Source organism: Serpula lacrymans (assembly GCF_000218685.1).
Source record: "Serpula lacrymans var. lacrymans S7.9 unplaced genomic scaffold SERLAscaffold_8, whole genome shotgun sequence".
Lineage (NCBI taxonomy): Eukaryota > Fungi > Basidiomycota > Agaricomycetes > Boletales > Serpulaceae > Serpula > Serpula lacrymans.
The window spans coordinates 1,576,787-1,589,764 of NW_006763297.1; the positions used below are offsets into that span (position 1 = coordinate 1,576,787).

At 45.1% G+C, this 12,978-nt stretch overlaps 3 protein-coding genes across 3 annotated transcripts; 1 reads left to right on the forward strand and 2 right to left on the reverse strand.

Annotated features, from left to right (window-relative positions):
* Window positions 1-839: 839 nt before the first annotated feature.
* Window positions 840-1,206, reverse strand: SERLADRAFT_439158 (uncharacterized protein; the record flags this gene model as incomplete). The annotated part of the gene is made up of 2 exons (XM_007319552.1): window positions 840-950; window positions 988-1,206. The coding sequence occupies 2 exons, from the start codon at window positions 1,204-1,206 to the stop codon at window positions 840-842; spliced, it is 330 nt and encodes a 109-aa protein (XP_007319614.1).
* Window positions 1,207-4,303: 3,097 nt separating this feature from the next.
* SERLADRAFT_470229 (uncharacterized protein) lies at window positions 4,304-7,879 on the reverse strand (the record flags this gene model as incomplete). Its single annotated transcript, XM_007319553.1, has 10 exons — window positions 4,304-5,570; window positions 5,633-5,732; window positions 5,800-6,041; window positions 6,103-6,177; window positions 6,237-6,397; window positions 6,457-6,588; window positions 6,659-6,852; window positions 6,904-6,969; window positions 7,021-7,249; window positions 7,304-7,879. The coding sequence occupies 10 exons, from the start codon at window positions 7,729-7,731 to the stop codon at window positions 5,530-5,532; spliced, it is 1,668 nt and encodes a 555-aa protein (XP_007319615.1).
* An 887-nt stretch (window positions 7,880-8,766) lies between these two features.
* On the forward strand, window positions 8,767-10,232 carry SERLADRAFT_470232 (uncharacterized protein; the record flags this gene model as incomplete). The annotated part of the gene is made up of 7 exons (XM_007319554.1): window positions 8,767-8,958; window positions 9,015-9,165; window positions 9,225-9,293; window positions 9,359-9,501; window positions 9,563-9,592; window positions 9,655-9,895; window positions 9,964-10,232. 7 exons carry the CDS (start codon window positions 8,785-8,787, stop codon window positions 10,113-10,115), a joined length of 960 nt encoding a protein of 319 aa, XP_007319616.1.
* Between the last annotated feature and the right edge of the window lie 2,746 nt (window positions 10,233-12,978).

A 12,978-nucleotide genomic window follows, 5' to 3' on the forward strand; every position in this document is an offset into this window, starting at 1 on the left:
AGAGTAGGAGATAAGGCGTACGTAGAAGCGACCAATATCTCAACAGATCGACCAGCCAAGAAACTGGACGATAAGAGACACGGTCCGTTTGAAATACTGGAGAAAATAGGCGAATCAGCCTATAGATTAGCGCTACCACCGACATGGCGGCCTATTCATCCGGTTTTCAACGAAATAAAACTCACGCCGTACAAAGAACCACAGTTCCCTTCCCAACAGAAATTAAAACCGATACCGCCGGTAATAGTAGACGGACAAGAAGAATATGAAGTCGAAGAAGTTCTAGACTCACGTCTAAAACGAGGGAAATTGGAATACTTAGTACATTGGAAGAATTATCCAAAAGAGGAACGCACGTGGGAACCCGAACAACATCTAAACAACTCACCAGACAAAGTCAAAACATTCCACGATAACAACCCCAGTGCACCCCGACGGATCCGATTTCAATTACATTTCCAACCCTTCGAAAACTTCACAACAACTAGAGTCCGAAAACAATTGTTTAATTGGGAAAACGGAAAGATGGACCCCTACTTTCGGGACGAAAGTCCTAAGGAGGGGGTAATGTCACGACTTGAACCAGAAGCGCTAGTCTGAGCGCTAGTTTCCTTTTTTCATTTTCTTTGATATCTGATCACATGACAGATAAGATATGTTAAGCTGCTGCTTTAGCGCGGATAACATAAATACGTAGTTATATCAGATCACGTGACCATCACGTGACAAGAGTCTAGAACCATTACAAAGAACATCAGTCAGCGCCTCATGGCTGACTTTCAGAAACATATATATAGTAGACCACCATGTACATACTTTCCTCAGTTGTTGATTAATTCTCAATCGCTATCTTGTAACGCTACTTGTTTGATTTGAATCTTCATCCCTCCGTTAACTCGGTATAGGGGATAAGGGTTTTTACACTTTGAGTCTTGACAGCACAGCTGTTGCTATTTTAAAATCATTAGTGAACGCATCCCAATTTACCTTGATCCAAATTTGGAGCTTGATCCACCATTTGGCAAATTGAGCCCAGTCTCCTTCAAAAGTGCCGGGGTCAGCGATGATTTCGACCTTTTTGCTAAACTTTTGTCCAGATGTAGCTACAGGGGGATTTTCCTGTAACTCTGCGAGTTGCATTGTTAATGTCAAAATCTGTGCATGCATGTTGTGCAACAGAGTGCTGACATCGGGTTGCAATGACATGTTGACTTGTTCTCTTTGGTAAAGTAAAAAAAAGGTAACTGGGGGTCCCCACTTGCTATCTGCGGATCAACCTCTTCCCAGCTGAGTATCGGATCTCAATCTCCGACTACCCACACTATAGTATTTGAAAATGTATATAAAAGTTATAGTATTAAACCCTGGTCCGAATGGTTGTTAGGGGGTGGTCCGCTTGTTAAGCTGTCAACCCTTCTCCAGACTGGCAGAGACAAGTGTTCAGCCTGGTCAGAGGAAAGAGAAAGAGAAGCTTTGTATGTAAATTCTAATCAACAGTGGTTCCACACCAACTGCTGAGCTAAGTACTCCCCTTGACACTAGGTGTAACAACCAAGAGTTAGTTACTCTGGCGCACAACTAGAACAAGCAAAGAGTGGAGAGATAAGAAAGGGATCACCCCTTAGGTTTCAACAAGTTAGTTGTGAGGATACAACAGGAGGACTCGCTGAGGAGTCTCCTTGATCTATTGGGGTATATATACTACTACAGGTTTGTTTGTACATATGTACTATACAGTTGCTAGAGGCAGTGGCTGATGATGTCATAGGGCCTAGCCCATATGACCAGCTCTACTGCGTGAGAGAGTTTGTATCTAAAATAAGAAGAAGAGCAGTGCAGCGCGAGAAAGTGGAGTTTGAACAAAAGGCAAGTGCCGCATGGCATGGAGTGTGAAAACTACAGTAAAAGGTTAAAGCGGAGAATGAAAATAAAAGGAAAGGTCCAAAAATTGTGTTATCGTAACACTGGGGGCCATGTATAGTTTAATTGTCCTTTCTCCCAGAGCACTACGGGGCTGTCGCTAGGAGCGCACCCTTTTGCTATGCAGGATATTCCTAAACAATAACCCCTTAACCCTGGGGACCGGGTTTGCACAATGTGCGAGAGAGTAGTTAAAGAGCGAGTCCCAATGTAACAACCAAGAGTTAGTTACTCTGGCACACAACTCAGACAAGCAAAAGAGTAGTGAAGAGGGAGTGGTTACCCTTTTAGATGTGATCGAGTTAGTTGTGGGTGTACAACAGGAGGACTCGCTGAGGAGTCTCCTGGATAAATTGAGGTTTATATACTACTACAGTGTATTTGTACTTATGTACTGTACAGTTCATGAAAGCAGTGGCTGATGATTTCAGAGGGCACAGCCTGTGTGACCAGCTCCGCTGCGTGAGAGACTTGTAGCTAAAATAAGAAAAAGGCAGTGCAGCGCGAGAAGGTGGAGTTTGAACAAAAATGGAAAGTGCCACATGGTACCATGTGTGAAAACTACAAAAGAAAGTTAAAGAGAAGAATGAAAATTGAAGGTCCAAAAATTGTGTATCGTAACAAGGATCATACAGAAATATCATTAGAACTGATACTTGACAAAACCGGATAAACCCGGTCTCTGCTAAAGCAGCTATTGTTCTCCATGGAGCATAGCCACCACTCCATGGAGTCACCATTGTACTCCTAGGAGTCATTATACTGTAGCGAGTAGCACCTCCAACTATTAAGTAGTTGGGGGTTTAGTATAGAAGTACCTCAGTCGTTTCTATAGCCTCTCGGGCAGCGGCTGAGGTACGTTACATATCACCTTCAACAAACATCTATTGTAGTTTCACTTAGGTAAATAATGAAGTCGTTTCTATAGCCTTTTAGGCAGCGGCTGAGTTTCACTTAGATTTATTAACTTCTATTGAATCCAGGGCTTCAATTACGCAGGTTTTCACTGCTGCAAGAATGATGTTTGTGGGTTGATGAAGTTGTAAAGTGTTTACAGCTGGAAATTTGATAGCAGTAATGTATTGCAGTTGGCCAAAATATGTTTCTTTCTTGTACTGAGGTATGTTACATTACATTTATTAGAGATCACCTTAAACTAACATCTGTTGTAGTTTCACTTAGGTAAATAATCAGTCATTTCTATAGCCTCTCGGGCAGCAGCTGAGTTTCACTTAGATTTATTAATACTACCAGAAAATACAGTGAATATCATATACAGAGAGTTTGATTGATAAATACCTGATTGTCACTCGGTACTAGGACATCACCAATTTCCATACTGAAAATCTTATATCACAAGCTATTTCAGTGATTTTTGCTATATTTTGGGCTGACAGTGGATGTGTCTCAATGTGTAATAACACTGCCATTCGGGCACCCCTGTGCTATTATAAATGGACATTTGTGACTAAATCGATACTATTGTACTCAGAGCCTCGGATTCATTTCCCAACTGTTCGCCTACTACTATCTTCATTCTGAATCCGCGGATCTACCCAGCGTGAGTCAGATCATTCTACTATATTACAGTGGCAAATGTATTTGCTAAGTCTTGATCATTCATTGCAATAGCGTCCCAACCCCCGTGTTCCTATAACTTCGCAGAAATTTGGTACGATTTCCCAATGTGCGCTATACTACTGGGCCTTCTGATATCTTTCCCACCCCAAAATGCAGGTCAGAATGTAATAAGATCACTCGTTGTTTGTATGCTAAGTTTTGTATTTTGTGCATCATGACCACCACAGCTGACACATTCCCTTTGAAGTGACTATGATATCATAACCCCCGCCTTTGGCAGTGTATGTAGACTATACGCGACAGTGTGTATCAACAGGGTTGTCATTTTCGCTTGCAGTACGAGTCACAAAAAACTATATCGGAGTCAAATGCATGAGAAATTCAAGATCGCCCTTGTCGGAGCTCAGAGCATAGTATAAATGAGGTGAACTGAACTTCCAGGAAGCTCACCGGACTCCCTTTCACTGGCATAGGTATGGGTAAATGGTTTCAGATGTGCGTTTTTCATGGCTGGCGTGCCACATATCACTGGCAGTTTTACTAATTTAAGCTGTATCTTCCATGTTCATCCAGTATCAATATAGACAAGAAGCAAACCCTCGGAGAGTGGGGTAAGGTGGGCGAGTGGTTCTTCCATGATCAGTCGCCTTGTCTTGTCGAGCACCTTGCTGCACCAGAGAAGCCCCTCAGGTAAGCTTATATTGCCGTTTATCATAATAGATCATACAATCATTTCTGCAAACCTACCCGTTAATATAGTGAAGCCACTGCTGAAAAATATCTCCTAAATGTGACCTCAACTCCCAGACAGTCTGGAATCTTGCGTCTCCCCAATGAAATCCTCGGTCTCGTCTTCGCAGAAATGAACGATATCATAGATGTGATGCTATTTGGCGTCACCTGTAAACTGCTTTTATCCATCAGTTTGACCCAGCTTCATGCCCTTCAAGTAAATATCCGGGCTCACTGGGTAGGAGATCGTATCATCTGTATTGGAAGCGGTGCATGGGATGGGGGTCTGCCAGAGGGCCTCCTTACAGAAGCTGAAATACAGGATCTAGGTTTGGATGGTCAGTCCGGCCAGGATGACCTTCTTGAAGACCACAATCTCTACAACATTGCTGCTACCTACTTCTGCGAACCACCCGTCCTACCGCATATCTACGAGGTGTTCACAGCGGGAAACAGGGATGATCACATTTCCCTCGAGGCATTCCCCACACGTGGCGAGAGAGAGATATTGAGCCGTTTGCACAAGCCTGTCTACGCATTGGAGGAGACATGGGTTCTTGCCAACCTAACCAAGCGGGAGTATGTTCGGGCGAGCTCAATCTCAGACCTCAAGGAGTTTTCGCCGTCATCTTCCAAGGGTCCTTTCGTCGGAAGAAATCTGACTTTAGGGTCTGTCCTGGTGCATCGGATCTGTTTGCCCTGTGATATCCCCGTGTGCGAGTTCTATGACGATACTGGTGGGGATACGCACCACGGTGTATGGGTCGGCGATCGTTTTGCGATCACCACCATCAGTAAGCTGAATCAAGGCAAGGGCGAAAAGGAATGGAAAGATATCAGCAGTGAAGTAATTGAGGAGATGATTGAGATGTGGAAAAAAGAATTTAACGACGACTGGGAAAATAGGCTGTGAACGGGTGCAATGAAGCTTGTACTGTGCTGGCTGCACTTACATCACCACAGAATGTGGTTGATTTGACCAACAACTGTGCAAGAGCAGCAGCCGTTGAATATTTGTGAGTGTCAGGTACATGGCTTTCTGACCATGTGAGTGATTTATCGTCAAAATCACTCATAAAAGAAGTGATGAACTTGTGACCATGCTATTGATATGAACATACATTAATTCCAAGCGTGAAAGCCGTGGGTAGAGATACTGAAAAGAGTGCAAGTGATAAAGCTATATATCCAACGTTACAAGCAAAAAAGCCAACAAATAATATTTCGCACTAAGAAGCCTCGTGGGGGTATTATAATCCAGAACAAAGGTGAAATTAAATCTTTAAGCTTGACATCTCACGCACTGATAGGCATGTGAGAACCGTCATAGGAGAAACCTGATAGATGAGGTACCATTGACAGTTAGGGGATAGCAAAATAAGATTTGATTCATACGCACCTGCAAATTGATCTTGAACAGTCTGTGACAAGTGCGAACCATCAACGTAGCTATCAATGGCTTCCTCGGCTGTAAAGACGGTATCGAAATTCGACACATCCTGTTTAGCGCAAAAGTAATTTCGCGGTTATTAACGATTCGTCATCGAAAATATTCAAGAAACATACCACTGGGCTAGACACACTGGGCTTGAAGGGCGGCTGAATCTTTTTCTGTAGCAACTTCTTGAAGTCGATGTGTTTCTCAAAGAAGGGATGCCTCCTAATCTCCTCAGCGCCATTTACGCCCAGCCTACGTGCTGGGTCGCGAGTAAGGAGACCTGTAAGTATGCTCCGCGCTTCTGAGCCGATTTCTGAACCGAAAACAAGAGGGTCTTGCAAAATCTTTTGATACATCTTGTCCGTTACCTCTGTTTGATACCAATTTATCTATGATTAGTAAGCCGAAAAGTAATGGCGGAAATGACAGACCATCATAGAAAGGTGGAAGACCCGATAACATCTCGTACAACAGTACGCCCAATGTCCACCAATCAATAGACTTGTCTGTAATGACCATTCCATTCAGAATGCATATGAAACGAATAAGGGAAAGGACACTGAACTGTATCCCTGAGCGGTCAGAATTTCCGGGGCAAGATACTCGGGAGTTCCACAAAAGGTATTTGTAGTGTCTGAATCCTTCATGTTGAGCTTACACAAGCCGAAATCACACAGGGCTATGTGACCGGTGTAGTCAAGCAATATGTTCTCCGGCTTAAGATCACTTTATCAGAAGCACAGGAAATGAGCGGTGCACGGAAGTGAAAGACATTAAGGACCAACCGGTATACAACATCCAACTCGTGAAGGTGTTCAAGAGCCAAAAGGAGCTCGGCGCTGTAAAACCGTGCCCGCTCTTCGTTAAAGCGCTGTTCTCGTTGTAAGTGGTGGAACAGCTCTCCTCCATTGACAAACCTGGAAAATACACCGTTTAATGCAAAAAAAAAAAAAAAAAGTGGTGGAGAGGCAAAATGGGAAATCTTACGCAAGAACCAAGTAAAGCTTTTGCTCAGACTGAAAACTGAACTTCAGGGGGACAATAAAAGGATTATTTATTCGCGCCAAAACGAGACGCTCCGCCAAAGTGTGAGTAATTTCATTCCTATCAACGATATGCGCTTTTCTGATTGTCTTCAAGGCATATATACGAGTGGTGTCACGCTTTCTGACCTGCATGACCTATAAGACTTAGTTAGCATGCATCCCGAATCTGTCGGTGCTATAACCAACCTTGCCAAAACTACCTTTTCCGATGACCGTGATAAGTTCAAAGTCGTCTATAGTGAATGATTGCCCCTAAAATAATGTTCAATATCTAAGATATGCGGAATTCTCGAGGCCACTCACGCTACTCGGTTGATAGGCCACGCCGATTTGGATTTTACCATTTCCACCACCCAAGTTATACCATTGATCGTTGATATGGGTGCCAAGGTCATCGAAGTCAGGAGTGAACTTAATGCCTCCCATGAAAAGATCGTTACCCATATCGTCCGCGAAGCCGTCACCGCCACGTTTAGGTTCCTCTGCACGAAGATAACACTGAATGGAGATTTCGGAATTACGAGAAACGTCACTGGTTGAAATTAAAATCGACGCGGGTAAAAAGAAGACGGTGTAATTAGCTTACAATTGAGCTTGGTACATGTACAGAGGTTGCTCGAGGTCGCCTCCCAATGGCGTGATCATGACCTGGTTGACCTCGAATTCCATGACGAGGTAGGGCAACCACCAGCATTGGCTTCGTTGTATACTGTCTTTAGCGCCATGTTTCTTGGCCAGCCTGCGCTGAGCGACACTGGATGGCGAGATGGACGCGGCGACTTTGGCTTGTTGTGTAGACAAGGCAGATTGTACAGCTGATGGCACAGCGGTTCCGCCAGGTAAGGCAAGGCCCTCTGCACCAAGCACACGAATGGTAAGTACACCAGATCTGAAGCTGGGTTTCCCATCTGGGTTCTGTGGAGTGGGAGTAGTAGACCGCGGAGACTCTTCTGTGGCAGCAGAAAGAGTGGCAGATGAAGCCTTCTTGCTTAATTTACCCAATCCCTTCAACATGTTGAAACTATATTTGGTATTCGAGGGCAATGAAAAATCTGTGAAGGTTCCGAGGATTCGCTGAAAACGAAAGTTGTGGTTGTGAAAGAACGAGAATAAATGTGTGTATGAACTGGTTGTTGTCTGGCTTTTTACATGTAAGAGGAACGCAATTAACGCCACCGCAACCAATTGTGGAGAATCGCTAACGTGGCATTATTACAGTAATAATACGTCTAACCAAGGCGTGTCGTAAGCGTCGACATGTCAATGGTCGACATGACTCTTACTCAGTGGGCATGGTACGAATGCTGCCATTGTTTTTGTGATTTTCACTCTGACGAAGATTGCAAGGTGTGTACACTTACAAGCCTCAATCCACGCCGACGAAGCACTGATACTGGCAAATCAAAGGTTTGCCGAATGCGTATTGGGCGGAAGCAAAAACCCATCACAAACATGCTCCGCTGTCTAAGAGTATTTTCATAGGGCGGGTTCAGTACCACTGGAAGGAGTACAGCTAAGCAACCTAACTGCAAGTACTGCCATGTGAATCTGGATGAAGTCACATCGTTTGCCAGTGTCACTTTGAACAACCTATCCTCACTGGAAAAACACCCTCCATAAATGACAAAATACAGCGAATAACCACTACGACTACGCAGCTGCATAGTAAGTCGTTGTCGTTTTCGTAACTGGATGATTGCACTGAAATGGTTGGATTACCAGTGATGAAATCTGATAAGATATGATCACGTGATTCATGAAGGGTTCGCTGAACACGTCTCCTCCTCTCCTCATCATCATAATTCCTTTTACCACTATGCAGGAATATATCCACCTGAAACGGAGCAGTAGCTTTGCTGGTTCTTTTAACACAAAGGCTACAAGTGTCGCCACAAACATGTGAGCGCGGATGCCATGAAAGTTGTCATAACGCTACATAAGGTATCAGCACGATTCTACGAACGCGTCACCACAGGACGCGTCACCAAACCATCAACTATTACATGCTCTCCATATATAAAAGGTGCGCTCAAGTGACACTATTGCTTTGTAGACCTCTCATATATCATGAATAACTTTGTTCAGCGCTTCTTGACATCTAGCACCACGGACGAATTTTACAGCGGAAGAGGTATCGTTGTCGACGACGACGAGTTCTCTGATGCTACGTGGGGGTCACAGGCTGGCTTTGGTAACATTGCGAAGGGAGTGCCCGCCTTCGCCTTCCCTGCTGTTCAAGATGTAAGTTGTATCTTCCTGACCACTGGCACTACGGCGTGAACTCATCTCTGCAACAGCCTGCCGCATTCTTGAGATTACATACAGATGACCACGATGATCCGAATTGTAAGATCAAGATTCAGCACGGTACGACAACCTTAGCCTTCAAGTTCAAAGGCGGGGTCATCGTCGCCGTTGACTCTAGATCGAGTGCAGGAAGCTACATAGGTCAGTGTCGTACAACTACTAATCTCACATTGTAGATATTTACATTTGTTGGTATTCAGGCTCTGGAACAGTAAAGAAAGTCATCGAGATTAACCCTTATTTACTTGGTACCATGGCGGGGGGCGCCGGTGTGTATTCCTTTTCACTACTTTATACATATTCGCTGATCACTTACTGTTGTGTCCGCGAATAGCCGACTGTCAGTATTGGGAGATGTACCTAGGAATGCACTGCAGGCTGCACGAACTCCGCAATCGAGAGCGTATCTCTGTCGCAGCTGCCAGTAAATACCTCAGTAATCTTGTTTACAGCTACAAAGGGACCGGTTTGAGTATGGTTAGCGTATTTTGTTCTTACTTTTACACTGCTCAGACTTGATTATACTGGATCTCATTAGGGTACGATGATTTGCGGCTGGGACAAAACGGTCAGCTTTCCCATTTTGACAAGCTCGCAGTTCATTTTAGCATCATCTAACAATCTATATAGGGCCCTGCGCTGTATTATGTCGACGCGGATGGCACCCGCCTTAAAGGAGACTTATTCTCAGTAGGGTCTGGAAGCACATTCGCCTACGGCGTTTTGGATCAAGGATACAAGTGGGGTCTCACAGATGAAGAAGCACAGGAGCTAGGACGAAGAAGTATCTACGCCGCCGGCCATCGCGATGCTTTCACCGGAAACTCCTGCAACCTGTATCATGTGAAGGAAGAAGGATGGTGTTTTATTGGTGCGTCTAAACTTTTACTGGTTCACAGCATACCGGGGAAGCGAGATATTTACTAGTTTCTCGACTAGGGAATTACGATCTATCGCAGCTGCACTACGAAGGGCCGGGGAATGTTGCTGGTTCGCCTGGACATGGCTACGGCTATGACGTACGAGTGGAGGGAAGTAGTTCCAGCAACCCACCCGCTGAGTATACAACAACAGATGCGGGCGCTTCGTGAAAGAAAAGCAGAACGTTTATTATTGCCTTGTTAGCTAGGGGGGAAGTCTCTCAAACCTCCGCTCGTTCGTTAGTTTGATGATAACAGAAATTCAACAAAGTTCCCAGGAAGCAGGATAAACAGAATTTCCTTAATAAAGCTTAAATAGAAGCGAGGTCAATGCGCCATCATCATGGCACGCTAGCAGAACCACGGACGTTGATATCACTGTTCGAGATTTGCCTTGCAGCGAGCCCGTAGGGCGAACCTCCTGCGTCGTTTATGTACAGGCACCCTGAATCATGGCTCTTCGGTGGTGTGATGCCAAGCCGGGCTTGGGGAGTCATATCCCGCTCCCTATGTAGGAATTGGCAGGATATCACTGGCAGCGAACACACCGAGTGCTTCCAGCATATTCAGGGATGATCATTCGCCTGGCTGGCCGTGTGCGCCGACATCGACGCCTCGTTATGTGGAGTAATGATCTTCAATTTGCTGCATAGTTTACATAAATTTGGCCTGAGGGGTTCTCATGCCTCATTGTTGCATCCTGACCATGTCAGCTGACTTCACGACCAGCAGCCTATCCCAGGTGCCAAACAAGTCTTTGAAGGGTCATCCATGTTTTGTTACGGAGACCTGTCAACGTGACAAACGAATACCCTAGAAAAATGTCGTGGAGGAGTCTTGCAGCTGCGCCGTGAGGTCGGTCCGCAGAACAATCCTTATGTATCACTTTCATACGCTCTTGCGGTTTTCAAGTTCGTAACCTTTATGCAATGGCAAAGACGATGAGGCTATTCTTAAGGGAGGAAAAGCACAACATGGCAGTGATGAAAGACGAAGGCCCAACTTGAAAAGTCTTGATAGGAGTCCCGATTTAGGCTGTTGTCAGAAATAGCTTGATCGCGATCAAAAGTGGTGGGAGAACCACCGAGTGACTAGGTACCTGTACGTATACCTACGTATACACGCGTCAGCTCAGCCGCAGTGCCTCGGTCTAGGGACGCTCCGTGCTTACCCCCATGAAGCCTGTGTAGGTCTTGAGCAATATAAGAAGTCTTCCTGCTATAAAGAGCAAAAGTCCCCGTGTCTGCGGGTGGTTCCAGTATGGTCCCCTACGATACTAGTGCTAGTCCAGCGTCTAGGTGGGCGGTGATTTTTGGGCGGAAACAACTTAAATGCTGTAATGGGTCCTACTAGTTCAGACGATACATGTGCTAACTTGTATAGAATACGGCATACCTTTCATGACTGATCAAACTACCATAGTCCTGTAAAAGACAACACATCGTTACCATGTGTGTACGAGTCCCGAACAGTTCCGGCGGGAATCTCCTATCACGCTTACGATTCCTAACGGCGCAGTCGAAATGATGATATGTTATTCCTAGAAAAAAAGCACCCCAAGTCAGCCAATCATTTCAATTAGATACACCCCCCACATGGTGCGCTCTGATAACTTGAATAAGATGGTGAGAAAGACGGACTAGCTCTTAAAGGTAAGTCTAGGTTATGACAGTAAAAAATGGTAGAGGTAGTAAGGCCCGTTGAAAGGAAAGGAAATTGAGTAGCTGCTGCGCAAAGTCATATATTCGGGGCTGGTAAAGTGGTAAGATGCGGGCAAGCGGCAAATGCACCGCTTCGTTAATCTCCATCTGATTGGGTGTACAGGGAATTCCTGGAACAACTTAATAAGATCATAATTGAGAAGTAGAGAGAGGCATTGGAAATTAAATATATAGTATGCATATTATGAGCCTGAACAGGCAGGTCACTAGTACGAGGTTGGTTGCAGTACTTGCAATGGATGGATTAGGAAAATCCCTTGATGTCTCAAGAGGGACATGCGCATGTACATTTGTGATAAGATCTGAGCACCGGTAAATTGAATCAGCTGCGGCGCCCGTTAGCTGGGATCATAGAACTGTGGCATGATAAAGCTTGAAGTCAAAATTCTGTGCATGAAGTTCATAGACCTATTAGAATCATCAGCCAAAGGACAATGGCAGCTGCCATAAGAATTATTCTACGATCAAACTGAAAGGAGTGAGTATAGTAAGAGATACTAGTATGCTCAAGTCACGTGAGAATGGCGCAAATGAGTACCAGAAAATGATACACAGCAAGCTAATCATGCCATCATGATTGACACCCACCTCACCGAAATGCGGAGTGTTGGCGTGAGGACAAGAGATATCTAAAACTGAGTAAGTTTGCTTACGGTATTCTAATGATGATCGGCAAATGCCACAAGACGCCCCGGGGAGAATGGAGCTGCGCCGTCGAGAACGCAGCGATTCGAATTCGAGGGGTCTGAATCAGTTTCACCCAACGGGTCACTGCACGCTTTGTTGCGTGTATGTATGCCAAGGGGAAGGCAGAATTTGGATCTCGGTAAGACTGCCGCGGTAACGCTAGGCACGCGAGTGAGTCATGCAGATGGTTGCCTGACTGGGTGGTGATCCGACGGAGGGAGATACTGCGAGTGTTAATGGTGCGATAAGAGTTTATACGACGTGGAGAGAAGCTCTTGAGAACATTGGACTGAACATTCATCCTTGTAGGGCAATGGAAGAGTGCTAGTACAGGTGTGCTGATAACGATGCTTCCCTACCAGACGTGCTGTCGTAGGTGGCTGCGATCAATGTTGACGTCTGTTTGGCTGCGTGTGAGCCGCAACGATTGCGCACGCTTGTGTGACATAATGTGAATAACGTGAACGGATTAATGGGCCGTCCAAGGTGGAAAACCGAGCTAACACGCATATAATTACTCGGTCACCACGCTTTCATCTTTTCTATCTGTCTTCTCTTGTTTCTTCCCTCAAGTCTGCTCCGACGTCGAAGTGTCCCAGGATCGCTCTTTGATCCTTTCCACCATC